The sequence below is a fragment of the Peromyscus leucopus genome, chromosome 1 (assembly GCF_004664715.2).
Source record: "Peromyscus leucopus breed LL Stock chromosome 1, UCI_PerLeu_2.1, whole genome shotgun sequence".
NCBI lineage: Eukaryota > Metazoa > Chordata > Mammalia > Rodentia > Cricetidae > Peromyscus > Peromyscus leucopus.
Genome location: NC_051063.1, coordinates 166,944,030 through 166,971,910, shown reverse-complemented (window position 1 = coordinate 166,971,910; position 27,881 = coordinate 166,944,030). Strand labels below are relative to the sequence as shown.

At 53.5% G+C, this 27,881-nt stretch overlaps 1 protein-coding gene across 1 annotated transcript; it reads left to right on the top strand.

Moving 5' to 3' along the window:
* The first annotated feature begins 87 nt into the window (after window positions 1-87).
* LOC114684643 (transient receptor potential cation channel subfamily M member 4) lies at window positions 88-26,790 on the top strand. Its single transcript, XM_028859170.2, is given in 28 exon segments — window positions 88-235; window positions 483-553; window positions 5,646-5,820; window positions 6,075-6,255; window positions 6,350-6,513; window positions 6,650-6,833; window positions 9,139-9,200; window positions 9,329-9,520; window positions 9,630-9,729; window positions 11,473-11,585; window positions 12,037-12,381; window positions 12,494-12,628; window positions 13,200-13,329; window positions 13,414-13,559; window positions 15,540-15,652; window positions 15,937-16,014; window positions 20,317-20,630; window positions 20,633-20,744; window positions 22,835-22,967; window positions 23,242-23,323; window positions 23,326-23,415; window positions 23,528-23,705; window positions 25,681-25,877; window positions 26,044-26,176; window positions 26,309-26,381; window positions 26,455-26,482; window positions 26,485-26,523; window positions 26,526-26,790. Coding segments are annotated over 28 exon segments (3,702 nt in total). The 5' UTR covers window positions 88-211; the 3' UTR covers window positions 26,636-26,790.
* The last annotated feature ends 1,091 nt before the right edge of the window (window positions 26,791-27,881 follow it).

Below are 27,881 nucleotides of genomic sequence, written 5' to 3'. Positions count from 1 at the left end.
GGTCTTTGGTCCCCCTCCCCGACCCCACGCCCGTCTAGGCGGCCCAGTCGGTCCCTCCTCCGCCTCGCAGACCGCCCTCTTCCCGCCTCCCGTGACGTGTTCCCCAGGGCTCCCCGCCCCGGGCTAGGCTGCGAAGTTGCGGATCCGGTTTGGTCGGGCGGGTCGGCTGCTGGGAAGAAATACACGGAGCCCCAGGGGCTGCGGCGGCGGCATGGTGGGGCTGGAGAAGGAGCAGGTACCGCACAGCGCGGGGCTGGCAGTGAGCGGGTTCCAGGGGCGGCGCCAGCCCCGCCGGGACGGGAGGGATGCCGCGGGCGCGGGGCCAGGAGTTCCCGGACCGAGGAGGGGCTCGGGGTCCCGGCTGAGCCTGCGGGAGGAGGACACTGCAGTTCCCAAGGTGTCCCCGGGGCGCGCGGGGCTGTCTTCGCATCCCGTGGGTCTGACCCGGGTCCTCGCCCTGCCCTTCTTGTTCCGGTTCTCAGAGCTGGATCCCTAAGATCTTCAGGAAGAAAGTGTGCACGACGTTCATAGTGGACCTCTGCGATGATTCGGGGTGAGCAGTTCGGGGCTGCTGACCTGGCAGCCCAGGTTCGGGGGCCCTGCCCGCGGCAGACGGGCTCCGTCCCCACACACCGGACACAGACAAGGCCTGCCCACCACAGACCCTTCTCTGCCGCGCACAGACAGACCCCACCCACCGCAGACAGGCCCCGCCCACCCAGACCATTTCCCGCCTCCCCCTCAGACAGACCCTTCCCTGCCCTTGGTTTGGGCCACTCTGCCTAAGGCACACCTCGGATTCTGCATTCTCCCCCTAGCCGGGGGTGGGGGAGCGTGTAAACGCTTCAGGGATCCATTCCGTGTCTTTGTGTCTCGTCCATGTGTCTCTCTTTGTGTCACTTTGTCTCTGTCTGCTTTGGCTCTCTGTGTCTTCCTCGACTCTTGCTGGCCCGGCGAGCATAGGCGAGCACAGGCGAGCATCGCCCTGCAAGCCCTGCCAGCCCAACAGAGCTCTGCCGCTTTGGGAGAGTAATTCTCTTCCTGGGCCACGCTTGTCACCTGGGCACAGAACAGCTCCTTTCTCCTGAGGTTGCTGTGCAAACTAAACAAGGTCACTTTGGGACGGTTCTGGAACTCTGCCCACCATCTAATAAACACCCGGAAATATCTGCAACTCCCTCGAGAAGAGGGCAATTACCACTGCGTGCTGTGCTGTGGGTGGCAGGGGACACAAGCGAGCCCCATAGGGCCTCCCAGCTTCATCCGTGGCCTCCCTCGCTGGGCCCAGCTTTAAATCTTCTCTCAGGGTGGGCTTTTGGCCTGGGGTAGTCATCTCTTTTTCTGTGTGCCCTTTTCAGGGGCCTGTTGTCCCACCGTGGTGGGACGGGAAAATGTGCAAACAAACACACAGACTGGTTTACTGACGGCAAAGGAACAGACAGGGTGACAGAAGTCAGGGGGAGCTGGGAGCTGATGGGCACAGGTGTCACTGAGATGTTGCAGTGTGGTGCCTGGATGTGGCTCTGGGCCTTGGAACTGCATGTTCGAAGTCCTCGCTAACGACAGCCCGATGTGACCTGAAGACAGAGCAGAGTTCAGGGTGTAAAGAACATTGCCATGGGCGAGGAGGCTGGTGCCAGACCTCCTGGGCACTCAGAGGCCACCTGAGTGTGAGGTTTTTGGGGGCTGGGCAGGCTCTGTGTGGGAACTGTGTGAGGATGGATAGGAGGTCAGGAAGCTGAGAGTGAACATTGGGGACCAGGGCTCCTGGGTCGGGTGGCTCCTGGGTCGGGTGCCACCTGGAGACGGACTACAGGGGGGCTACAGTCATCACAGGAGAACAAGCAGGTTTGAAAACCGATGATGAGTGCACCCCTGTGTCTGTGTACATGATGGGCCTTGGGAAGCGGGGCGGGGCGGGGAGGGTGAGGACCCAACTGGTACTTAGCAGAAGGCTGAGGCTCACACTGGGGTCTCAGAGGTCCCAGCGATGGGTGGAAATTGAAACCGTGGAAGCAGAAGAGGGAAATGCAAAGGCCACCCCACGGCCAGTTTTCCCTTCCTCCTCCCTTTCTTGCCTCCTCCCTCCTTCCTGCACGGAAAAGTTTAAACATCTGTCTCTGGGCTTAGGCTGTAGTTCAGTGAAGCACATGTACTTAGCATGTTTTGGGTCCCATTCCCAGGACCAAAACCCAAACCCAAGAAACCCACCCTGTCATTCAAACACTCAGGAGACGGAGTCAGGGAGATCACTGAAGGTCTGGGTCAACCTGGGCTACAGAGGCAGACCTTATCAAAAACAAAAACCAAAACCAAGCCGGGAGGGGCTGGTTCAGTGGTCCGAGCACCCACAGGGCGGCTCACAAACATCTGTAACTCCAGTTCCCGGGGACCCGACTTCCTCCTCTGGCTTCCACAGGCACTGCACGTACATGGTACCCAGACAGACAGACACGCAGGCAAATGCTCACACAAAAAGATAAAAAACAAAACGCCCACCTACCCGCCCGTCCCATCTCCGCCTTTAAGACGAATGCTAGCCACCACTGTCCACCTCCTTCCCCGGAAGCTTCTTCACTTTCTCTCTTGGCTCCTGTGGGTCTTGGGCTAGATAGAGTGTCATGACGGACAGCCGGGAGGCAGCATGGCGGTTGGGCTTTGGGGAGAGGGAGGATCAGGCCAAGGTTTCCAGAGTGGGTGCATTCCATGGTAGCCGGCCACCTCTGACGGTGGATGACACCTGAATAGCACCATTGTGCCTCAGAGCCACACAGAGCAAGATGTCAGGGCGGGCAGGCACAGGAAACGCTGCCAGCGCCACGTGACCAGAACTTTCTTCTGGGGTGACAGTGCTCACTGTCCACGCTGAGGATGGAGACAGTAATGGGGAGGGAAGCCTGAGGTGTGAACTGTGATGAGAGACTGAGTTTTCCTTGGATGTTATTTTGGGTGTGCTCCCGAGCGCAGGTACAAATGTGTGCACGTGGATACAGGGCCGGAGGACAACCTCAGGTGGTGGTCTCCACACACCATCTACCTTGTTTATTGAGACAGTGTCTCTCACTAGCTTGGGGTGACCTGGCTAGGCCGGCGGCCAGTGAGCCCAGGGAACCCCCTGTCCCCTCCTCCCCAGCACTGGGCTTACAACTGTTTACCACCACACCCATGTTTATGGGTCCTAAGGTCAGAACTCAGGCCCTCATGCCTTCAAGGCAAGCACTTTCTCCCCCGAGTTTATTTTGACTTGTTAAGTTGGGTTATAAGGAGTCCCATGTAGACAATAGACCCCTTGGGGCTAGGTGCTCCAGAATGTTCCATGTAGACATTTTGACTAGTAGAGGGAATGGGGTGGGGGGGGCAAGAGTGAGGTCCAAATGGGTAATTGGATCAAGTGGGGGAAACTGAGTGGCCTTAGAGAAGGAGGGGGTTGTGTCCTTTAGTGCAGCTACGGGAAGACAACAGGCCGGAGGCACAGACCTGATGTGTATCCTGCGCGCGACCTACTAGCATGGCCTGCATCAGCACATCTGTAAAACTGCTCCTTACAGTAGGTGCTCAAGGTGCGCTGGTGGACTCAGCACTCAGGAGGTGGAGCAGGAGCATCAGAAGTTCAGGGTCGGCCTGGGCTATAAAGCTAGTTTTAGACCAACTTGGGCTCTCAAAAATCAAGGGATGGGGGCTAGAGAGATGGCAAGTGGTTTGGAGCACTGGCTGCTCTTGCAGAGGACTTGAGTTCAGTTCCCAGCAGTCACATGATGCCTCACAGCCATCTTTAACTCCAGTCCCGGGGATCCAACACCCTCTTCCAGCCTCCACAGGCACCACGCATGTATGCGGGCACTGACACATGGAAGCAAATACTCATATGTAGAAAATAGAAGAACATTTTAGATACCGGGTGGTGGTAGTACACGTCTTTAATCCCAGCACTCAGGACACAGAGGCAGATCTGTGAGTTCGAGGCCAGCGTGGTCTACAGAGCAAGTTTCAGGACAGAGAAACCCTGTCTTGAAAAAGAAAGAAAAAAAAATTAAGATAAACCAGCCCCAAGAGGGCTGGGGGCTTTGGCTCAGTTAGAATGTTTGCCTAGCATGCCCTGACCCTGGGCTCCATCCTCTGCACTGCTATGGTAGTGCACACCAGTAATCCCAGAACTCTCGAGGCTGAGGCAGGAGGATCAGAAATTTGAGGCCAAAAATAAATAAATGTATGAGAAGAAATAATTTGTGATCAGCTTTGGCTGTAGTAAGTTTGAAGCCAGCCCTGAAAATAAAAGTGCCACTCCTGAGTCAGCAGCTCACGTAACTTCTGAACCTGCAGGTGAGCCCCACTATTTGAATTCCTTTTAGAGTCAGGGCCAAGGAGACTTAGCTGTGTTTCCCCAGTCCCTACTCCTTGCTTTTGGAAACTAAGGCGACAGTTAGCTTAGTACAAGGGACACTTGTACATTTATGATTTTTATTTATTTTACCTATATGGGCATTTTGCCTGCTTGTGTTTGTCCGCCGTGTGCCTGTATGGTGCCTGAGATGGCCAGGATCCCCTGGGTTTGGAGTTACAGATGGTTGTGAGTTGCCATGTGGGTACCGGAATCCAACTTGGGCCTCTGCATGCATTCTTAATCCCCGAGCCGTCTCTCCAGCCCACTCTGGCCTTATTTAGAGGGGAAAACACTGTATCTAGGAGACCAGAAACGGAAACCATCATCTGTTGCCTGTTTCTCAGAACGAGAAGGAAACAGGCAGGGAGGACTGCACTGGGATATGCTGAACAGTGAATAAAGCCACCACTGCCTGGGCTCAGCCGCCTGCTCCTGCCTTTCTGCCTGAGGGAGCGAGCCTGGGGATGGCTGAAGCATGCCAGGCCAGCACCAGCAGGGCACCCCCCCTTGCAGTCAGGGAACACTGGAAAAGTCTTGACTTTCCTACTCTGTAATTCCAGGCCATTTAAAGCTCTGTTTAGAGTTCACGGTCTCCAGCTGCGGCTGGTTGCTAGTCTCACTTCAGGAAACACTTCCTGGTTTTCTTGGCTCCTCTGAGTTCCTAGGAGCTTTTACTATCTTGTATTGGAGGAGGAAATTTAGTCTCAGAGAGGTGGAGATGCTTGCCCCAAACCACATGATGGCTTCATCCTCTGGTACCCAAACTTTGAATCATTCTTGTTTTGTTTTGTTTTGTTTTGTTTTTGAGACAGGGTTTCTCTGTGTATCCCTGGCTGTCCTGGAACTCACTCTGTATTCCAGGCTGGTTCGAACTCACAGAAATGCACCTACCTGAGTGAATGCTGAGATTCAAGGCATGAACTACCACACCCAGCTTTTGGTTGTTGAATCTTTACAATTTTTTTTTCTGTTTTAAATTTTTGGTTTCATAGTGTATGTCATCTTTTGGGGTACCTGCCAATGGTCGTCTGCCATTCTTGATTCTGATCCTGCAGGCCAGTCTCCCTGTCCTGGCTTATTTGGGATGAAGCACAGCTCTAGGGGTCTTTGCCTCAGTTACTTCCCCGGTAGTCAAAGCCAGTACTGGTTTGCTGTGGCCTCTGTCTCCGGGGATGCAGGGTCCATGTGGACAGGATATGGACATTTGTACAGGATGGAGTCAGTGGGGACACCCAGAATTCACGCTCCACCCTCATGCCCCCAGAGGGACCTTATGCCAGTGTGGGAGGCCTCGGGACGTCCACCCATCCGTGGCCGTGGAGGATGCCTTTGGGGCAGCCGTGGTTTCGGAGTGGCACAGTGATGAGCACACTACCGAGAAGCCCACAGATGCCTACGGCGACCTGGACTTCATATATTCCGGCAGGAGACCCAGCAACGTGAGGCCTGCATGTCTGGGCCACCAGGAGGGTGGGGCTGGGACAATGACTCAATGTGTCTCACGGCTGGCCCACCCTGTTCTTGGGTGCTTCTAAGTGCCTGTCCCTCTCTCTCTCTAGGTCCTTGCTGCTTCCCAGTCTGTCTGTCTGTCTGCTTCTCTCTGGGTCTCTGTCTCCCGCCCCCCTCTCTGGGTCTGTCCCCCGTTGTCTCTGTCTCTCTGTCCCCCACGTGTCTCTTCCTCCTGTGTCCACAGTTCCTCCGGCTGTCTGACCGCACAGATCCCGCCACTGTGTACAGTCTCGTCACCCGCTCTTGGGGCTTTCGTGCCCCAAACTTGGTGGTGTCAGTTCTGGGGGGATCGGGGGGCCCCGTGCTCCAGACCTGGCTGCAGGACCTTCTGCGTCGTGGGCTGGTGCGAGCTGCCCAGAGCACAGGTGACCACAGGCCCCGCCGTTGCCCGGGCTGGAGGGCATGACACCGTTTCCACGCCTCACTGTGTTCCACTCTGTCCCTCTCTGTCTTACACAGGGGCCTGGATTGTGACAGGGGGACTGCACACAGGCATAGGCCGCCACGTGGGTGTGGCCGTGAGGGACCACCAGACGGCAAGCACCGGGGGCAGCAAGGTGGTTGCCATGGGTGTAGCCCCCTGGGGTGTGGTCCGGAACAGAGATATGCTGATCAACCCTAAGGTAGGAATGGGAGTCCGAGAAGAGGCCCTGACCGGGAGTGCTGGTCTGAGGGAGGAGGGCTGGGTCTGGTCCTCCAGATCTGTCGGGGAACGTTTTGTCCCTTCCTAAAGACTTCTCTGTGTGGCATTGTCCTCAGGGCTCATTCCCTGCGAGGTACAGATGGCGTGGTGATCCTGAGGATGGAGTTGAGTTCCCCCTGGACTACAACTATTCTGCCTTCTTCTTGGTGGACGACGGCACTCATGGCCGCCTGGGCGGTGAGAACCGTTTCCGCCTTCGGTTTGAGTCCTATGTGGCTCAGCAGAAGACTGGAGTGGGAGGTGAGTGGGATCTGTGTTCAGGAGCCAGCACACAGGACCCCATGGGCCAGGTGTTCTCAAGACTGGGCAACTTTTCTCTGTTAAGAGTCTTGTCCATTCTGGGCAGTGGTGGCGCACACCTTTAATTCCAGCAGAGGTAGGCAGATCTCTGTGAGTCCTAGGCCAGCCTGGACTGCACAAGGAGTTCCAGGAGCTACATAAAAAGACCCTTTCTTAATAAAACAAACAAACAAACAAACAAATAAATAAATTTAATTTAATGGACAGAAAGAGGAGGGTGAAGAGCTGGCTCAGCACTTTCTCTGTGAGTTTGAGGTCAGACTGGCCTACAAAGTGAGTTCCAGGACACTTAGAACTGTTACACAGAGAAACCCTGTCTCGGGAAAACCATAAACAAACAAACAAACAAACAAACAAACAAAGCATTTAATTAGGGGCTTGCTTGCAATTCCAGAAGCCTAGTCCGCCACCGTCATGGAGGGGCGCACGGCAGCATGCAGACAGACATGGTGCTGGAGAAGAAACTTAGTTCTGCATCCAGATCCTCGGGTGGCAGGAAGAGCAGTGACCCTGGGCCTGGCTTGAGCGCTTGCAGCCTAAACGCCCACCCCAGTGACACTGTACCTCCTCATCCTTCTCAGACAGTGCCGCTCCCTGGGGGCTGAGCATCAAGTCATATGAGCCTGTGGGGCACGCTCATTCAAAACTGCACAGTTACTCTCTGACTTGTGGCAGTTTTCACTTTTATCAAGAATGTGTGATTGTGGGGCCAGTGAGAAGATTCAACAGGTCGAAGGCACTTGCTGCTAAACCCTGGGATTGGAATTTAATCCCGGAACCCACATGGTACAAAGGGAGAATCAGTTTCTTCAGGTTGCCGTCTGACTTACACACACATATACACATGAAATAAGTTTAATTTAAAAAAGAGAGAATATAGTTTTAGCTGGATGTGGTGACTCACACCAGTGATCCCAGCACTTAAGAGGCTGAAGCAGGACCATGAGATTGAGGCCAGCCTGGGCTCGAGGGACATCCTATCCCCTAAAACCCAAACCAACAACAGCAACAAGAAAAGAAAACACACATTTAAATTGATCTGCCTCCTTTCCTTGTGTTATTTCTTCAGCCCAGAGCTCAGGGCGGGTGGTGTGAAGCCTGGCTGTGGGACCCCCGAGCCTTATTTCACAGGGGTGGTGGGGGTGGGTGGGTGGTGGGGGTGGTGTAGAATCACTACCCAATCACCTTTACGCTTTCACTGTTGGACTGTCTTGGTATTTGTATGGTGCTGAGATTGTCCGTCTATTTGTATTTCCTTTGCTCCTTGAACCTTCACCTCGCTGGGCTTTGGAGTAGTTAGCCAATCGTAAGAGTGACTCAGGAGCCAAGAGTCCAGGTTCCCAGCTCCCCCTCCCTTCTGAAGTTAGGGGGCCCCACCCTTGACTTCTGGCACTGGTGCTGAGATGTCCTCCCCCGCACTCAAGAGGGGAATGCGGGAGGGTCAGAAGTCCAGGTCCTCCTTGGTTCCATAATGAGTTTGAAGCCAGACCCGGATGCATGAGACTTTGTCTTAAAAAGTCTGGGGGTGGGATGAGGACGCTGGGAAGTGACTGGCAGAGAAAGTGCTTGCTCTGCCAGAGTGGGGATCTTGGGGTTCATATCAAGTTGGCTGCAGCAGCACACATCTGCAATCCCAGCTCCCCTATGGTGAGATGGGTGACGGAGATGGCTGGTTTGGTGTATGCACTGTGCAGCGGTGTCTATACCAAGAGACCTTCTCCACAACAGGGCGGAAGGTGAGGACCTGAGCTTGTCCTCAGCTCCACACAAACACTATGGCACGTGCACACCTGTTCTCATCGCCATGATCACACACACACACACACACACACACACACACACACACGTAATAAAATCTCCTTCCCACCTCGAAGTTCACGGAGAGTGACAGTGTTTCCAGGCCAGTGCGGTGACTCAGCAAAGGCACCTGCTCTCTGCTGCTGTCTATCCCAGGGACCCGCAGAGCAGGAGAGAATAGACTCCCACGGATGGTCCTCTGACCTCCACCTATTTGTGAGCACCATCCCCCCAACACTATATAATGTAATATAATATAAATAAATGTAATGCACATTTTCAAATTTTTATTTAAAGAATAAGAAGAATGACAATTCCCATGAGTACTGGCCACAAGGTTGAGCCAAGGTCACTGTCTGCCCTGGGACTGCTGAGAAATGCAGTTCTTCCCCATCCCCAGCAAAGGCTGACAGAAGGTGACCAAGTTCCCCTTTCCCCTTTCTCTCAGGGACCGGAATTGACATCCCTGTACTACTTCTTCTCATCGATGGTGATGAGAAGATGCTGAAGGTATCTGGAGCTGCATGCCTGTGTCTGAGGTGGGAGGAGAGCTGAGGACCAGGACTCTCTGGTCCAGAATCTCAGGGATGTGGGGACTGGAGGACTGGACCCTGACTAGCTCTCCCTTGTTCCTGAAGCGGATAGAGGATGCCACTCAGGTTGGGCTCCCCTGCCTCTTGGTGGCCGGCTCTGGGGGTGCTGCAGACTGCCTGGTGGAGACCCTGGAAGATACTCTGGCCCCAGGGAGTGGGGGACTGAGACGAGGTGAAGCCCGAGATCGGATTAAGCGATACTTCCCTAAGGGAGACCCCGAGGTCCTACAGGCCCAGGTATGGCATTGTGGAACCAAGCGGGAAGAGCCGGGCACCCTGGCTGGCATGCCCTAAGGGTAGTGGGACCACAGCTCTTGGCTGGGGACTAGAGTTCTGTGTTCTGCAGGTAGAGAGGATCATGACCCGGAAGGAGCTGCTGACGATCTATTCTTCGGAAGACGGCTCTGAGGAGTTTGAGACTATCGTTTTGAGGGCGCTTGTGAACGGTAGGATGGGCTTCCCACGCTGTCCTCAGATGTTTGGTGGTCCTCTCTCCTCCCTCCATCCTCTAACCCTGAGGCCACGCCCCTTGGTGTTTCATCTTTTTCCTTTTGGTTTCTGCTTGATGATGTTGGACAGTTTTCTCCAGACACTTTCACTGTTTTCAAATGCCACTTCCCTGTTGGATCCACTCATCCATAAGTCCATTAATCTCTTCACATCTTCATCTACCCACCACTCCACTCATCCTTCATTCTTCATCTGTTTCCCTTCACCTATCTGTCTTTCATCTAGCCTCCCACCCATTTACCACCCACTTATCCATCCATCTACCCACCCATCCCCTATCCATCCATATACCCATGCATCCATGCATCCATCCATCCATCCATGCATCCATCCACCTACCCATCCATGCATCCACTTGTCCGTCTATTCATCTATCCACTTATATATCTATTCACCCATCTGCCTGTCTCTCTGTCCATCTATCCAACCATCTAGCCATGCATTCACTCATTCACCTACCCACCCACTCACTTGTCCATCCATCCATTCACCCATACATCTATCCACCTTTAATTATTAACCACCCACCAGTCCTTTAACTAGTCATTGACACATCCATCAACAATTCTATCCACTTATTCATCTTTCCATTCATCTTAAATCTCACCACTCTGTGAGATGTGCTGGTGGGTACGGGTTGTAGCTGGCTGAAGAGGCTGGTGTGACCACTGCAGCTGGCTGAGGCTCAGAGTGAGGAAAGTAACTTGTGCTAGTTCCTCAGCTAATGGCTTTCTGTGGCTGAGGATTTAGGTTTGTGTGATGTGGTCGCTAGCATGCAATATTTCTGAGGAGATAAGAGCCTAATAGTTTATATATGGCAGAGAGAGCTGTAGCCAGGAACTGCAAGGGATGCAGACCCTACCAGCAGAGGAGTTGCAGGCCAGGACTTTCCCCTGAGACGCAGGGGTGGGGCACCAGGACCAGCCTATGGTGGAGAGGCCCCTGTGAGTGGGCAAGGCAGTCTGGCTAGGAGAGATGAGACCATGAGACTGCAGTCACATTGAGCATGGCTGTGGCACTTGAAATGTGCTGTGGCCATGGGGACTGGATGGGAGGCTCAGGGATTGATGGGCGGATCCCGGGGGTTTGCTTGCTGAGTAATTTGGCCTCAAGAAAGATGGTGTGGTACAGGGTGAGCAAGCAGGGTCGGGCCGGGAGGCTCTCGCTTTAAATGACGTCAAGTTAGGGTACAGGGAATTTTTTAAGGGGACATACATCCACTGGTCCACCAAACTCTTCATTCTTCTATCCATCTGCTCACCAATCCCTCTTCCAACCTACCCACCACCATCATCTCCACCCATCCCTTCACCCATCCATCCGTGGATCAGCAAGAGCTTATCGACCATTTGCTTTCTTTCTCTTGATACTTTGGAAAAAGTGCAAGAGATTACAGACGGTAGTAAGTCCACTCTCACATTTTTGTTTTTCAAAATGAAACGGGAAGTTGTGTGGTCCTGCCCCTCTTTGGACCTCTGTTGGCCCAGCCATCAACCTTAGGGAATGCTGGACAAGCTGAAGGTCGCCCCCATTTGGAACTACTTCTTGTCAATGTTAACATTGCTGTCAAGAGGTCCATTGCGACTCCAGTTTTATAGATGAAGGAACACCCAAGTGGACATCCGCCGGATGTTCCCATCTTTGCCCTGAGACGCCTCCTCCCCCTCTCATCCTTCCAGCCTGTGGGAGCTCTGAGGCCTCAGCGTACCTGGATGAGCTGCGTTTGGCTGTGGCTTGGAACCGTGTGGACATTGCTCAAAGTGAACTTTTCCGCGGGGACATCCAGTGGCGGGTGAGGAGTCGGGGCCAGGGGCTGAAGACCCTGCAGCCGGCCCCTTTCCTTCCTGGCTGACTTCTTGTTCACCTGGTCCTGCCTTCCACTGGCATCTGTCCAGCCTTCCCTCAGCTGTCCACTCACCTCTGGTTATTCCTCTGTCCCTGACTTGTTCCTCGTCTCCCTTTGTACCCAACCATTCATCCGTCACCCTCGTTATCCGCCCACTCATGCTGTCCGTCCATCCACCCACCAATAACTTCATTTACTCACCCACCAACCTACTCTGTATATCCATCCACCCATGGATCCTTTCATCTGCCCATCCATCAACCCATCCCCTCCCTTACTCATCCGTCCATCCATTCACCAGTCCCTTCGCCGCGGCACTGTGCCTGGATCTCTTGTCCTCGACCCCCGAGTTCCCAGGTCTGTATTGACTTATCACGGTCCCATCCTCCCCCCACAGTCTTTCCACCTGGAGGCCTCTCTCATGGATGCCCTGCTGAATGACCGGCCTGAGTTCGTGCGCTTGCTCATTTCCCATGGCCTTAGCCTGGGACACTTCCTGACCCCCCCGCGCCTGGCCCAGCTCTACAGTGCGGTGTCCCCTAACTCACTCATCCGGGGTCTTCTGGACCAGGCGTCACATAGTGGCAGCGGCAGAGCCCCACCTATAAAAGACGGGGCCGCGGAGCCCCGGCCTCCTAATGTGGGGCAAGTTCTGAGGACACTGTTGGGAGAAACATGCGCACCGCGGTACCCGGCCAGGAACACCCGAGACTCCCAGCTGGGCCAGGACTGCAGAGAGAATGTAAGGACCATCAAGGCGCATGGTGGGACAGGGCTTTGGAAAGGGCAGTGTCTGAGAGGGTATGGCAAGCTCAAGGGTGGGGCCAGGTTTTGCAGAGTCTCTTTGCTTTCAGGATCAACTGCTTTTGGACTGGGCCTCCAGGCAACCATCAGCGGATGCCAGCTTTGAACAAGCGCCCTGGAGTGACCTGCTTATTTGGGCTTTGTTGTTGAACCGAGCCCAGATGGCCATTTATTTCTGGGAGAAGGTCAGTGCTGATCCTCATTCTGGAATCCTCACCTTGGCCTCTGCCCTTACAGACACCCAGGCTCCCTTGGGCTGCTCTGACCTCTGACCTCACCCAGCCTGCACTCTTCCTCTTTCCTGTTGTTTGTTTTGCGCCAGGGTCGTGAATAGCCTAGGCTGGCCTTGAACTTGATATTAGCCAAGGGTCTTCTTGAACATGGACCACTGTCCCTCATTCATGTGGTGTTGGGAATCGAACCCAAGGCTTCGTGCACACCAGGCAGGCACCCACCCCGTGGGTACTGCCATCCCCGACCCTAGTTTTGTCTTCTGAGACAGGGTCTTCCTGTGTAGCCCAGGCTGGTCTGGACCCTGTGAGTCTCCTGCCTCAGCCTCGTGAATGCTATACGTGACACACGCCGTAGACACTCCGAACTTTTTTAAGAACAGTGACGACATCGTGTGCAATTGTCTGTCTTCCCAGCCCCCAGTGCCCCCAACCACCACTCAGCTAGTCTGTCTTTGAGTGTGAGGCCAGCGACCCTGCTAACGGCTCGTCTGGGTCAACCCTTGGCCTCTTCCTGTCTCTCCAGGGCTCCAACTCGGTGGCCTCGGCCCTTGGGGCGTGTCTCCTTCTCCGGGTGATGGCTCGTCTGGAGTGGGAGGCCGAGGAGGCGGCCCGGCGGAAAGACCTGGCAGCCAAGTTTGAGAGCATGAGTGTGGGTGTGTTGAGGGCATTGCGGGTGTGTGTGTGTGGGGGCTCTCCACTCTTTCCATCCGCCCTCACCCGCCCTTCCTGGTCCCCAGACCTCTTTGGAGAGTGCTACCACAACAGTGAGGAGCGAGCCGCACGCCTGCTTCTCCGCCGCTGTCCCCTGTGGGGAGAGGCCACCTGCCTTCAGCTTGCCATGCAGGCCGATGCCCGTTCCTTCTTTGCCCAGGATGGGGTGCAGGTGAGCATGTGACTCAGACAGCTTGTCCCTAGAACGGTGGCTCTCAGCCTGTGGGTCGCCGCCCCTCTGGGGGTCGAACAGCCCTCATAGGTGACACATATTTACGTTACAGTGTTTACATTAAGACTCATAACTTTAGCAAAACTGTAGTTAGGAAGTAGCAACAAGAATAATGTTACGTTGGGGGTCACCACAACCTGAGGAACTGCATTAAAGGGTCGCAGCGTTGGGAAGGTTGATACCCACCGGGTTAGAGAACGTCCTTCACTCCCATGACGTCTGTTTTTCCAGAGAAGACCCTGCCTGCCACCACAGCAAGACCCACCCTCTGTAGCTTTGGCCGCCAGGTGGTGTTGCTGCTGACAGGACAGGAAGTCCCGTTTCTCGTACAGGAAGCCCTTCTCCTTCCCACGGGCAATCCCACTCCTCCCAAAGAAAGTGCGGCCACCTCAGCAGGAAGCTCTTCCCACTGGACACTGTTGGCAGCTCTGCCCCCCACAGTTAATGACTCCCGTGTCGGAGACAAGCTTTGGTTTAGGAACTCCTTCCCCGTGGGAAAGCCCTGTTCACTCCCACACTCTCCACTCCGGACACTCTAGCATTTTGAAAACTACCAATATCAGGAATTGAAATCTGAAGGGAGCTCTGTAGCTGGAGGGCTTCTCTCCAGGTTCCCCAAGCCCCGCAGTCCCACAATCCACTTATAAAATAATCACTCAGACGCTTATATCTCTTATAAACTGTATGGCCATGGCAGGCTTCCTGCTAACTGTTCTTTTATCTTAAATTAACCCATTTCTATAAATCTATACCTAGCCACGTGGCTGGTGGCTTCCCGGCGTCTTCACATGCTGTTTCTCCTGGCGGTGGCTGCAGTGTCTCTCCCCCAGCCTTCCGCTTCCTAGAATTCTCCTCTCTCCTTGTCCCACCTACCTCCTGCCTGGTCATTGGCCATCAGTGTTTTATTTACATAGAGTGATATCCACAGCAGAGCTCAGACATTCCCACACTCAGTGAAGTTTCGTCCACACACAGGAAGTCCAGTTTACTCTAACAGGAAGTCTGGTTATCCCAACAAGAGGTCCTGCTATTACCTGTTGAGATGATTTTAGTTGGAACTTCAGCCGACTGCCCAGTCCCCTGCGTTCAGCAATGGTGAACTTCATGGATTCCAGCTCTGCTGATTACGGGTTGTTTTTCTCTGTTTTTGAACAATCGTGTATGAAAAGAAGAAAATACTAGTACTCCACCTCTGGGGTTAAGTGATCTGGTCCCTGCAAGGTGCTTGACAGATCTTCTGCCCTGTATGTCAATAAAAGTTGGCTGCTCTGGGCCTGGAGAATGGCTCACTAGTTAAGGGCACTGGCTGCTCTGCAGAGGACCTGAGTTTGAGTCCTGCCACCCATGTGGCGCTCACAGCCACCTGTGACTCCAGTTCTATGGGATCTGTTCCCTCTACTCACTTACCTGGCCACCCATGCCCAAAGTGTCATCCCACTGGGTAAGAATAAGACCACTACCACAATTTCTGAGCTAAATTTGAAATATTTTTGTTTTATAGCAAAACATAGCTTTAGCCATCACAATGGTGCACGGACATCCATGCATGTAAAACAACCAGACACTTTAAGGGAAAAGTTGGCTGGTCTGGCGGTGGCGGCGCACGCCTTTAATCCCAGCACTCGGGAGGCAGAGGCAGGCGGAGCTCTGTGAGTTCCAGGCCAGCCTGGTCTACAGAAAGAATTCGAGGACAGCCAGGGCTGTTACACAAAGAAACCCTGTCTCAAAAAACTAAAAAACAAACAAACAAAAAAGTTGGCTGTTGCATTCTACTGGGTAAACCTGAGGAGGCTGCCTTTGCCCAGTGTCCCCCAAACTCTAACAGTTGAGACCCGCATGTGGAAGCTTGCTCCGTGCCCTGTCCGAGCCTTGGGTTGGGTGCTGTGGAGACTCAAGCTCTACCATTCCCACACTCCACAGTCTCTGCTGACGCAGAAGTGGTGGGGAGAGATGGACAGCACCACACCCATCTGGGCCCTGCTTCTCGGCTTCTTCTGCCCGCCCCTCATCTACACCAGCCTCATCACCTTCAGGTCAGTCCTCCGGGGTCTGGGCTCGGGCCCGCCTTCCTGCCCGTTCCTCCCTCCTGAGTCTCCTCCCTGGAAACTCTCTGGAGGGAATGTTCTGGAAGGTGAGGGTTAGCGGACTGCTTGCAGTGTCTCCGTAGGCAGCTTCTCTAGCTTTTAGGCATGGCTCTGCAGCAGTGGAACTCTGCAGCAGTGGAACTCAGCAGCCAATCTCTCTACACTGCTTGTGGAACAATAAGTGTGGGTCTTTCTCGAGCATTTCTCACTCTGTGTCCTGCCCCCCATGGCAGGAAGTCAGAGGAGGAGTCCACACAGAAGAACCCTGACTTGGACATGGACAGCAGCATCAATGGAGCTGGTCCTGTCGGGTGAGTGAGACCTGGGCACTGGGGTGAGGGTGTCACTGTGGGACTGTGTCAGCCCTGCTTCCCGTCAGGCACTGGAGCGCGGCCTTCAGGGAGAACTGGGCGTTTAGGAGAGGATGGCTTCAGTGAGCTTCTGAAGACGCTGAGGTGGTTTCCAGCGTGCTAGAAGGCCACGCTCAAGGACTGACTTGAAGTTTGGTCCTTGGCACCAGGGAGATGGCCCTGCAGGTAAAGGTGCTTTCCACGTAAGTCAAAAGACCTGAGTTCAGTGCCCAGACTCCATGATGGAGGGAGAGAAACAATCTTTTCTGTTGTTGATTTTTTGAGACAGAGTTTCTCTGTGTAGCCCTGGCTGTCCCGGAACTCACTCTGTAGACCAGGCTGGCTTTGAACTCACAGAGATCCACGTGCCTCTGACTCCTGAGTGCTGGGATCAAAGGTGTGCGCCACCACCGCCTGGCTCTCCATGAAGATCAGACATGACAAGGTTCAGTATGTGTAGGCTGAGTACTTGTCTAGCCTACTCAAGGCCCTGGGTTCCATCCCTGGCCAAACACACAACACATACCCTAGAGGAAAACAAAACAAAACAGTGAGGAGAGAGCCCCACAGTGCCTGCTGGCCACACACGAGGAAGTGAGCTCAGATCCCCAGCCCCTGTCATACAGATCTAGGTGTGGTGGGGCATGCCTGCACTGGGGCTGGGAGGCTCCGCCCGCCCGCCAGGCTGGGAGCCGAATCAGCAAGCCTGGGTTCAATATGAGACGGGAAGCGATCCAGGAAGACATCAGACATCGACCTCCGATCTCCACCTGTCCTGCTGGGTTCTTAGTCTGGTTAATAAAATAATTTAGAAATGGACCAGGTAGACGGAGAAAGGAAACAACCCCTTTAGCCATGGAGGTTGGCATGCAGCGGCATGGTGGAAATCGGGGTGGGTAGCACTTCAGAGAATGGGTGAGAAGGCCCAGAGCACCACGGAGAGCATGGCCAGGCTTTGGCATGTATCCTAACGAACAAAAGACATAGACAAGGAAAAGTGCTTTTCTGAGTTAGGAGTCAGAACATCCGCAGGGTGCGTGTGGAAGACCAGGAGTGCGGCATGGGGAGGCTTCTCCTTCAGGTGACTCAGACTCCCTGGGGTGGGGGAGGACACCGAGACAAGACTGGCAGGCTGTGCTGGATTAACTCTTTAAACACCTTACAAGATTTTGTTTTATTTTTAATTATGTGTCTATGTGTAGATTTGTGTGTTGGGGGTATATGCATGTGAATGCAGTTGCGCACTAAGGCCAGAAGAGGGCGTCAGAATCCCTGCAACTGGAGTTACACAAGGTTCCGAGCTGAATTGGGAAATGTCAACACACACACACACACACACACACACACACACACACACACACACACACCAAAACAACCCCCTTACAGCTGTCACCTCAAATGGAATAAGAGATAGCTTACTCTAGAGCCAGACATGAATGACCTAAGCCTGGGATCACTGAACTAATTTAGTTCTATGTTCCAACGTGAAAACAGTTTCATGGAGTTTTTATAGTAACAGAACATAGAAAGTCATAAATCAAGGTACTTAAAAAAAATACATGGTTCTACAGAGCAAGTTCTGGGACAGCGATGGCTACACAGAAACCCTGTCTTGAAAAAGAAGCAAGCTAGGGCTGGAGAGATGGCTCAGAGGTTAAGAGCACTGACTGCTCTTCCAGAGATTCTGAGTTCAATTCCCAGCAACCACATGGTGGCTCACAACCATCTGTAATGAGATCTGGTGCCCTCTTCTGGCCTGCAAGCATATATGCTGTATACATAATAAATAAATAAGTCTTTTTTTTAAAAAAAAAAAAAAAGAAAGAAAGAAAGAAAAAGAAGCAAGCTAGCAAACAAAACCCATTAAGTGAGCAGATAGGGCAGACGGAAGAGCCACAGCCAGGCTCGGGTGCCATCGAATAGGGCTTTATGACGTTAATACACTGCAAAAACTGCAAATTTGTGTCTGTTTATCATGACATTAGATCTGGTACTGAAGACAGGCTTAAAGATAACCCAATAGAAATTAGGCTATCTGATGGTAACAGCCAAATCCTGCCTAGTCTGTGCTGTCTTTATTAATTCATCGGCCTCTGTGGACAGCGTCTTTCCAGGAATGCTCAGGTACAGAGCCAAACCAGGTCCTCCAGAGGAGCAGCCAGTGCTCGGAACTGCTGAGCCAATTCTTCAGCCTCTTAAGTCACAGTTCGTTTATTTATTTATTTATTTATTTATTTATTTATTTATTTATTTATTTAACTTGTGCATGTGTGTGCTTTTGGGGGTGGGGTGGGGGAGGGCAGGTGTGGCATGGGTGTGGAGTTCAGAGGACAGCTTGTAGAAGCCAGTTCTCTCCTACCTTGGGGATCAATTTCATGCTATTTAAGCCTGGTGGCAGAGGCTTGTATGTGCTGAGCCTTTTCCTTGGTCCTGGATTAATTCCTAACAATAGTGACATTGCTGTGTGATGATTAAGTCGTTTAGAATGAGCTATTTCCACTCCAGGCCAGAAGTGGAGTGTTGGGGCACAAAGGTCCCTGTGCCCACAGATCACTAGGAAACCAAGAATGTTAAACCCACAGGGGCCTCTTCTCAATGGAGGATACACACACACACACACACACACACACACACACACACACACACACACACAATAATACTATATAATTTTTATTTTATGAGCATTGGCGTTGTACCTGTGTGTATGTCTGTGTGAGGGTGTTGGGTCCCCTGGAACTAGAGTTGACAGCTGTGAGCTGACATGTGGGTGCTGGGAATTGAACCCAGGTCCTCTCGAAGAGTATTTAGTTCTCTCAACTGCTGAGCCATCTCTCCAGGCCCAGGAGTTGGATTTTGTTAACAACCTGCTGACCTTTTTGCTATCTGTGGCGGCAGACCTCACCCACCTTTTGCTATAGAGGCAGACCTCATCCAAGTCTCCCAGAATGATTACCCCAGATTCTTCCCTCCCTGGACCATCCTTAGGGAAGATGTCACATGTATTTATGGCCTGCTGACCTCTATGCTATTGGTCTGAGACGTCACTAGATTCTAGGCCCACCCTCATGGTCACACGTACTTTGTAGAGAAGTTCTAAGTCACACCTTAAGCTTTAGTGTGCACCTGGGATGGGAACGATTGGACCGATTACTGCCTGGAAACCTTCTCCCACATTGGACTGTTTTAGATATGCTGGCAATGAACTGCCTGGCATTAGACTCCCCGAGTCTGGTCCAGGTCCATGAAGTCAGTCTGCACCGGGTTTTCCTTCCCATCTCTTTGAGGATCGCTGCCCTGGCACCTGCAGGGGCCCCTCAGTAGACCTCAGATTCCATTGTTTTGGCCAGGAGGAAGTAGATGGGCCTCAAAAGGCTCCCAGGCCCACACCTTTTCATGTGATTTAGAATCTAAGGTCCTCAGTTGCCTCTGAGGCCCCTGCACCAGACCCTGGCTCAAATCTTTTTTTTTTTTTTTTTTTAACTTTTTTTTTTTTTTTTTTAATGTGTATGGGTGTTTTGCTTGCCTGTATGTCTGCACACCATGTGTGTGCTGGGTGCTCACAGATCCAGCAGTAGAATCAACTGAGAATGCAATTATAGACAGTTGTAAGCGGCCACATGGGTGTGCAAATCAAATCCAGGTCCTCTGGAAGAGCATAATTTAAATATACTTCTAGCATAGAAATTCCTGCCCGCATCCCTGGGAGCTGAGAACTCACCTCCTGATTCTATCTATAGGTTGGCATGTTCTAGAAACTTCCCTGTGTGGAACTGACACTGTATGGTGTTTTCTCCCGGCTTCGTCCTCTTCACGTCTTCTAGGCTATTTCCTTCTCAGTTTTTAAAGCAGGGTGTTGTGCTCAGTGTTCGTGTCTGTTTGTTGGTGGTGGTTTTGGAGACATGCTTTCTCTATAGAGCCCTTTCTGTCTTGAAACTGCCTAGGTGAACAGCACTGGCCTAAACCCACAGATCTGCCTGCTCTGCTGGGGGAGAATTTGGTCGACACCTCGCCCAGCTTATGCTCAACTTTCGTTTTTGTTTTTTTCTTTGTTATTTGTTTTTCTTTGGTATTTGTTTTGTTTCTTCACAAAGCTCAGGCTGGCATCAAACACATGGCAATCCTCCTGCCTCGGTCTCCAATGTGCTGGGTCACCTGTGTCTTCAGGCCCCCAGAGTGTGAAGTGGTCCTATGTGGAGTTAGCTGGGCAAGGTGGGCAGCCCGTCCCGGCTCAGGGGTCACTGAGGCTTGCTCTCTCTCTTGCAGGCCTTCGGAGCCCTCAGCGAAGGTGGCCCTGGAGAGGCGACGGCGGCCGGGACGGGCCCGCTGCTGTGGCGGCTGCTCCAAGCGCTGGTCGCACTTCTGGGGCGCCCCAGTGACTGCCTTCCTGGGCAACGTGGTCAGTTACCTGCTATTCCTGCTGCTGTTTGCGCGCGTGTTGCTGGTGGACTTCCAGCCCGCAGTCCAGCCCGCAGCGCCGGGTGGCTTCGAACTGCTGCTGTACTTCTGGGCTTTCACGCTGCTGTGCGAGGAACTGCGTCAGGGTCTGGGCGGCGGCTGGGGTAGCCTGGCCAGTGGGGACCTGGGCCCGGCAAAGCTCCCCTGCGCCACCGCCTGCACCTCTACCTCTCAGACTCCTGGAACCAGTGTGACCTGGTGGCGCTCACCTGCTTCCTGCTAGGCGTTGGTTGCAGGTGAGTGAGCAGCCCGGATGAGTGAGTAAGGGACTGGTAGGCGTGGCTCAGTGGTAGAGCCCCTGTCTAGAGTCCCCCAGTGAGGGGCTGGGGTGTGGCTCAGTGGTAGAGCACCTGCCTAGAATCCCCCAGTGAGGGGCTGGGGGTGTGGCTCAGTGGTGGAGCCCCTGCCTAGAATCCCCAGTGAGGGGCTGGGGTGTGGCTCAGTGATAGAGCTCCTGCCTAGAATCCCCCAGTGAAGGGCTGCCTCTCTGGCTCAGTGGTGGAGCGTCTAACATTTTCAAGGTCCTCGGTTTACTCCCCTGGGTGATGGGTAGCTACCTCCCCTTTACTCAGCTGGCACTCTAAGAGGCAGGCTTCCTCCAGGCCACGTGAGGATGAAACAGAGTAACCTAGTATGAATAATTTATTCAAACAGAGAGAGAGATAAGTGAGTTTAGCAAACTAGTATTTCTGTTTGTCCCAGGCTTTATTTTGTGTAATGTATTGTCTGAGAAGACACGGCCAAGGCCCTGCCGCCCGCAGGGAAGCCAGTGTTAAGGGTGTACTTGATACATTTTATTAAGCACCCTTTTCCAAGGGCTGAAAAATCTTTGCATCTTGGGAAGGAGAAACATTGTCACCTCCAGCCTAAATGGCGAATCATCCTTCAGGCCAGTGCTCTCTAGATGGACACTTGGGTTATTTCTATTTCTAATTTTTTTTTAAAGTTTTTTTTTTTTTAATTTACTTATTTATTATGTATACAGCATGTATGACCAGAAGAGGGCACCAGACTTATTATAGATGGTTGTGAGCCACCATGTGGTTGCTGGGAATTGAACTCAGGACCTCTGGAAGAGCAGTCGGTGCTCTTAACCTCTAAGCCATTTCTCCAGCCCCCTCTATTTCTAATTTTTATTGTGGCAAAAAATCAAAGTTTACATCCCTGGTGTAAAGGGGGTGGGTCAAAGGGCACGTGGATCCGTTACATTTCTGTCTAAATAGCTTCACCATTTGCCTGCCTGCCTGCCTGCCAGGAGGAGCTGTGAGCGCCCCGTGAGGACATGCTAGGCAATACCTGGCCTTTGTGCCATGAAGCTGTCAATCAAATCAGATTTACAACCTTTGTCCATATGACTTCTGCAAAATTTTCATTTATGCACCTCTCCATGTCTTTTTTAGGGGCCTCTCCCCCTTTTCTGAGACAGGGTCTCCCTCTGTAGTCCAGGCTGGTGTGGAACTCCCTATACAGACCAGTGAAACACACTAGCCCATGAACACGCGGCTCTGGCGGCCTTACCTCTCCCATCCCCTCTGCCTTGCCCAAAACCATCAGATTACATTCCTAAAGCTAACCACCAAGGACTGTTCCCTTACTGGCCAGTCCCTCCTGCCGAGGCGGACTACCAGGGTCCAGCTATCAAAGAACTGAAGTCCGCCCACCAGGAGCCCCTTTGGTTCACCTAACATGCCGATTAAAATTGCACACTTCATCCTAACACCAGTTTCCCCCTTTACCCTTATAAAACCGCCATTTGCCCGTGTGCCACAGCGGAGTCCTCTCTACCCAGAGGCCGTCCTTTGTTCCCCAGGACAGATACCCTCCCTCTCTCCCTGTCCCTTCCCCTCCTCCCTGGTCCTCTGTCTCCTGCCTTTGTCTCTTATCTCCTGCCCTCTGTCCCCATGGGGCAAATAAATCTCCTTTGTGCTGAGAACTTGGTCTTGGGGTCCTGAGCCGATGCTGATCTCTTATACCAGGCCTGCCTGGAACTCCCAAAGATCCTCCTGCCTCCGCCTCCCAGTGCTGGCATGTGGTGGTGTGTGGCGTGCAAGCTCCTAACATGATTCTTAGAAGACCATCCATCATTATACTGAGACCCGAGAAAGTCAGGGCGGTTAGAGGGCCCCTGCTTCTGCCCTGGGAAGCCTCGGCTTCATCTGGGGAGACACCCCTGATCTGAGCTATGTGTGTCTCTCACTGCTCAGGCTGAGCCCCGGGCTGTATGACCTGAGTCCTCAGGCTGAGCCCCGGCTGTATGACCTGAGTCCTCAGGCTGAGCCCCCGGGCTGACGACTTGAGTCCTCAGGCTGATGACTTGACTCCTCAGGCTGACCCCCGGGCTGTATGACTTGGGACGCACGGTCCTCTGCCTTGACTTCATGGTCTTCACGCTGCGGCTGCTGCACATCTTCACAGTGAACAAGCAGCTGGGCCCCAAGATTGTCATCGTGAGCAAGATGGTGAGGCTGAGGAGGAGGGGCAGGGCCAGGAGTGAGAGAACGGGACCCGGAGAGAAGGGGTGGAGCCTGGAGTGAGGGCAGAGGCAGGGTGGGCTCTGAAGAGACAGCTATGCCGTAAGGGACTGGATGTGGATCTGAGGCTAGGCGATGCCAAGGAGGGGAAGGTGTGGTGGGGGAGAAGTCGGGCTCTGAGGATGCTGAGTGTCTGAGACAAGAAGGGGAGCCAGGGAGGAGAGGACAGGGCTAGACTCAACCCACCTTCCTCTGCTTCCAGATGAAGGACGTCTTCTTCTTCCTCTTCTTCCTCTGCGTATGGCTTGTGGCTTATGGGGTGGCCACAGAGGGGATCCTGAGGCCCAGGACCGGAAGCTATCGAGTATCCTGCGTCGCGTCTTCTACCGTCCCTATCTGCAGATCTTTGGGCAAATTCCCCAGGAGGAGATGGACGGTAGGGACAGGCTCTCCGGCGGAGTCTGCCGCTCTGACTGGGTCTCTGTCTCCCAGTCTCTCTCCTTCCCCCTCCCTGCCTCCCTCTGCTCATACCTGCTCTCCCCCTGCAGTGGTCCTCATGGTTCCAAGTAACTGCTCTGAGGAGCAGGGCTCCTGGGCTTACCCGAAGGAGCACGACTCAGGCTTCTGTGTGTCCCAGTATGCCAACTGGCTGGTGGTGTTGCTCCTCGTCGTCTTCCTGCTGGTGGCCAACATCCTGCTGCTCAATCTGCTCATCGCCATGTTCAGGTGTGCCCGGCCTTGCCACCCCAGCTTCCCCTAGCCTGAGCCTGTTCAGGGTATCCCATGTGCTGCTGTTTTTGGCATGCTGAGGCAGGGGGTCACCCTGTAGCCCAGGCTGGTCTTCGAATTTAGGATAACCCTGCTCTGCCCCTCAAGTGTTGGGATCACATGCATGGGCCACCATGCGCTAAACGCTTTGAATTTTGATGCAGTCCACTTTATTGAATTATTCCTTTGTTGCCTGTAGTTTATTTTATTTATGTTTATGAATATTTTGTCTGCGTGTATGTGTGTGCAGTGCCTGCAGAGGTCAGAAGAGGTCACTGGATCCTCTGGAACTGGAGTTACAGGCAGTTGTGAGCCACCGTGTAGATGCTGAGAACGAAATCTGGGTCCTCTGAAGAGCAGCCAGTGCTCTTAACCTTAGCTGAGTCATCTCTCCGGCCGGAGTTTTGTTTTTTTGGGGCTTATACTCTTGCTGTCCCATATGAGGGTCTGTTGAAAGTTCAGAGAACATCTGGAGATGTTCTTCCAGATCTTCTGCTAAGAGTTAGTTTTGGCTTTTAGCTCGGGTTTGAAGATCACTGGCCCATTTAGAATTACTTTGTTTGCAGTGTGAGGACAGGCCCAACTTTATTCTTGGTATCCATTCAAGAGAGTTCATTAAAGACACTGGGCTAAGGTCCTCGTTAGGAGCAGCTGAGCTCAGGTCGGGGTGAAACAAGCCTGCTGTCCCAGCACTTGGAAGCTGGAAGCAGGAGGGTCAGGAGCGTGGGCTATGTGTAATCCTCTATCAAACAAGGGCTGGAGAGATGGCTCAGTGGTTAAGATCACAGGCGCCCCTACAGAGGACCGGTGTTCCAGTCCCAGCATTCACATGGCATCTCGCAGCGGCCTTTAATTCCAGTTCCAGGGAACCTGACGCCCCCTTCTGGTCTTTGCGAGCAGTGCACTAACATGCAGGCAAAACACCTCTACATATAAAAACGTTTAAAAAAAAAAAAAGCCAGGCGACGGTGGCGCACGCCTTTAATCCCAGCACTCGGGAAGTAGAGGCAGGCAGATCTCTGAGTTCAAGGCCAGCCTGGGCCACAGAGCAAGTTCCAGAACAGCAAGGGCTTCACACACACACACACACACACACACACACACACACACACACACGAATAAAAAAATAAAAAACACAAAACTCAAACCCCAAACCATATCAAGTAGCTACTGTATTATTTTGAAAACAACGCAGCCAGGATTGCAGGTGGAGCTGAGGACATCCAGTCAGTCAGCGGAGCACTTAGCACAGGGGCCTGAGCTGGATCCCCAGAACACATGGAAAGATTTCAAGCCTGATGTTGGGTTATTGTAATCCTGGTACTGGGAAGACAGAGACAGGAGGACCTCTGAGGATCTGGTCAGGCAGGCTGGCTAGTCTAGCCACTGAGCTCCTGGCCAGTGAGGGACCTTGCTTCTAAGGCACACAGCCTCCTGAGGATGACATCAGGGTTATCCTTTGGGCCTCACATGCACACACATATGCACCTGTACGGATACAAACACGTTCCCACACATGTGTTAAGTAAGTAAACACTTGTGCTGGGCAGATGGCTCAATCATGAGCACCAGAGACCCCAGCACCCACGTAGGACCAATGTCTGGAGCTCAGGTTCCACAGGATCTTACACCCTTTCCTGGTCTCCACAGGCGCTTGCACCCAAAAACTTTAATCGTATGAGTGTTCGCTAGCATGTATATCTGCACACCACCCGAGTGTAGTGCTGGCAAAGACCACAAGAGGGAGGTAGAGACCACTGTGAGCCACCTCATGAGTGCTGGGAACTGAACCTGGGTCCTCAGCAGGAGCCAGGTGCTCGTAACTGCTGGTCCATTTCTGCAGTCCCTGACTACTTTATCTTGACTTGTGACCCAATCCTATGATCAAGGCCTTTTTTGGCCTCCAGTGACCCTTGACCTCCGGCCTCCACAGCTACACCTTCAGCAAAGTGCAAGACAACAGCGACCTCTACTGGAAAGCCCAACGCTACAGCCTCATCCGGGAATTCCACTCTCGGCCCGCGCTGGCCCCGCCCCTCATCATCATCTCCCACGCGCGCCTCCTCATCAGGTGGCTGCGCAAGTGTCACAGGGCTAACGTGCCCGCCTCCCCAGCCTTCGAGCACTTCCGTGAGAAGGGAGCTTGGTCGCGAGGGGGCGGGCCCGGGAGGGGAGGGGAAAGAAGGCAAGTGGGCGGGGTTCGGGAGGTGAGGTCTGAAGAGTTCGCGGCGCGGGGGCGGGGCGGGGGCGGGGCCTCAGGTAGGCCCGCCCTTGACTCCTGGTCTTGGCCCTGCAGGTGTCTATCTCACCAAGGAAGCAGAACGGAAGCTGCTGACCTGGGAGTCTGTACACAAAGAGAACTTCTTACTGGCACAGGCTCGCGACAAGCGGACAGTGACTCGGAGCGCCTTGAAACGCACATCCCAGAAGTGAGGCAGGGGCCTGCGACGGGCAGGATTCCCGGTGGGATGCTGTGCGGGGATGGCTTGCATCCTGCGGGAGGCTTCAGGAGGCGCGCTTCCGCAGGTCGGCTGGACCGGGGCTCGGGTCTCTCTTTCTAGGGTGGACACCGCCCTGAAGCAGCTGGGGCAGATGAGAGAGTACGAGCGGCGTCTGAGGGGGCTGGAGAGAGAGGTGAGCACTTGGGTGTGGCAGAGGGGCACTGCAGGCATGGTCCAGCCTGCCTTGACGGACCCTTTCTTCCTAGGTCCAACAGTGTACCCGCGTCCTGAGTTGGGTGCTGAGGCCCTTAGCAGCTCTGCCTTGCTGCCTCCAGGGGGCCGCCCCCTCCAAGCCCACCTGGGTCCAAAGGTCTGTGTGGTCTTGGGCTTCTGCAAGGCTTCCCTCTGTGCATCCGTTGTCCCTGGGTCCTTTGCTTGGTCTTCTGAAGGCTCTGTTGACTGCTTGTGTGTGGATGTGTGTAGCTGGTATGAGTGCATGCATGTGGAGGCCTGGGTTGGATGTCTGACGTCTTCCTCTCTTTCTCCACCTTATTCTTTGAGAGAAGATCTCTCCCTGGGCCCAGGTTCTCCCGTGGCCTAGGCCAGCTGGGCCAATTAGCTCTGGGAAATCGGTCTGTACCTGCCCCACTTCCCTGGCTTTTCAAGTTGGTGCTGGTTCACCCTAGCGTGCCTGAGTTTTCGCATGAGTGCTGTGTTTCTGATTTCATAGCTCTTGGTGTGATAAAGCACTCTGACCTATAGCAACTTAGGAGATGGATTTCATTTGGTTTCCACTACTAGGTTGCAGTCCATCAGTGAGGGGGGGCAGGGCGAGAAACGGAAGGTAGACCATGCAACATTACCTCTAACAAGAGAACTCACTCACAGCCAGAGAAATGCACCAGAAACCACGGAGCAGCATGGCTTACGGGATCACAAAGGCTTTGCCCTACCGGAAATAGCACCACCCCAGTGGCTGGACCCTCCTACACCAATGATCAAGACAGTCCCCACAGACATCCCAAAGGCCAGTTTGATCTAAGCAACCCTCAGCTGAGGCTCTCAGATGGCTTTAGGCTGTGTCAAGCAGACAGTGGAAGCTAACCACGGAAGAATCTGAACTCAGTCTCATGCGCGCATGACTGGCACATTGCCAACTGGAAATCTCCCCAGCATGGTGTCTTTTGCTTCCCTCCCATTTCCCGCCCGTCACCTGCTGTCTTCTCTGTCTTTTCTAGACTGAGTGTTCCTGGTGGATTTCTAGGTATCTGCATCTGGAGGGTTCATTCCGAGAGCTGGCCCGGCCTGCTTCAACCTACACAGTGGGCCGCCTTATCCTCACCGTGGCCCCCCAAGCTCACAATGTCGCCATAGCCTGGCTCTCCCAGAGGCAGCCCCGCCTTGGGTGATCAAACTCGGAGCTGGCAACACTGGACCCTGCCACACGCAGAGGAGGCCAGAGGGTCCTGGGGTTACAGGGACCACAGACCCCATTCACAGCTTCCCCACAATGGGGAAAATAAAGCCGTTTGACAGGAATCATGGCGCATGCCTGACTTGTGGGGGACAGGTGGGTCAAGACTTTGGGGTTGGTGGCTGAGGTAGGCTGGGGATTTAGGGTCCTAGTGGTTTTGTTTGTTTGGTTGGTTGGTTTTGGGGGTTTTGTTTGGTGGTTGGTTTTGGGGGGTTTTGT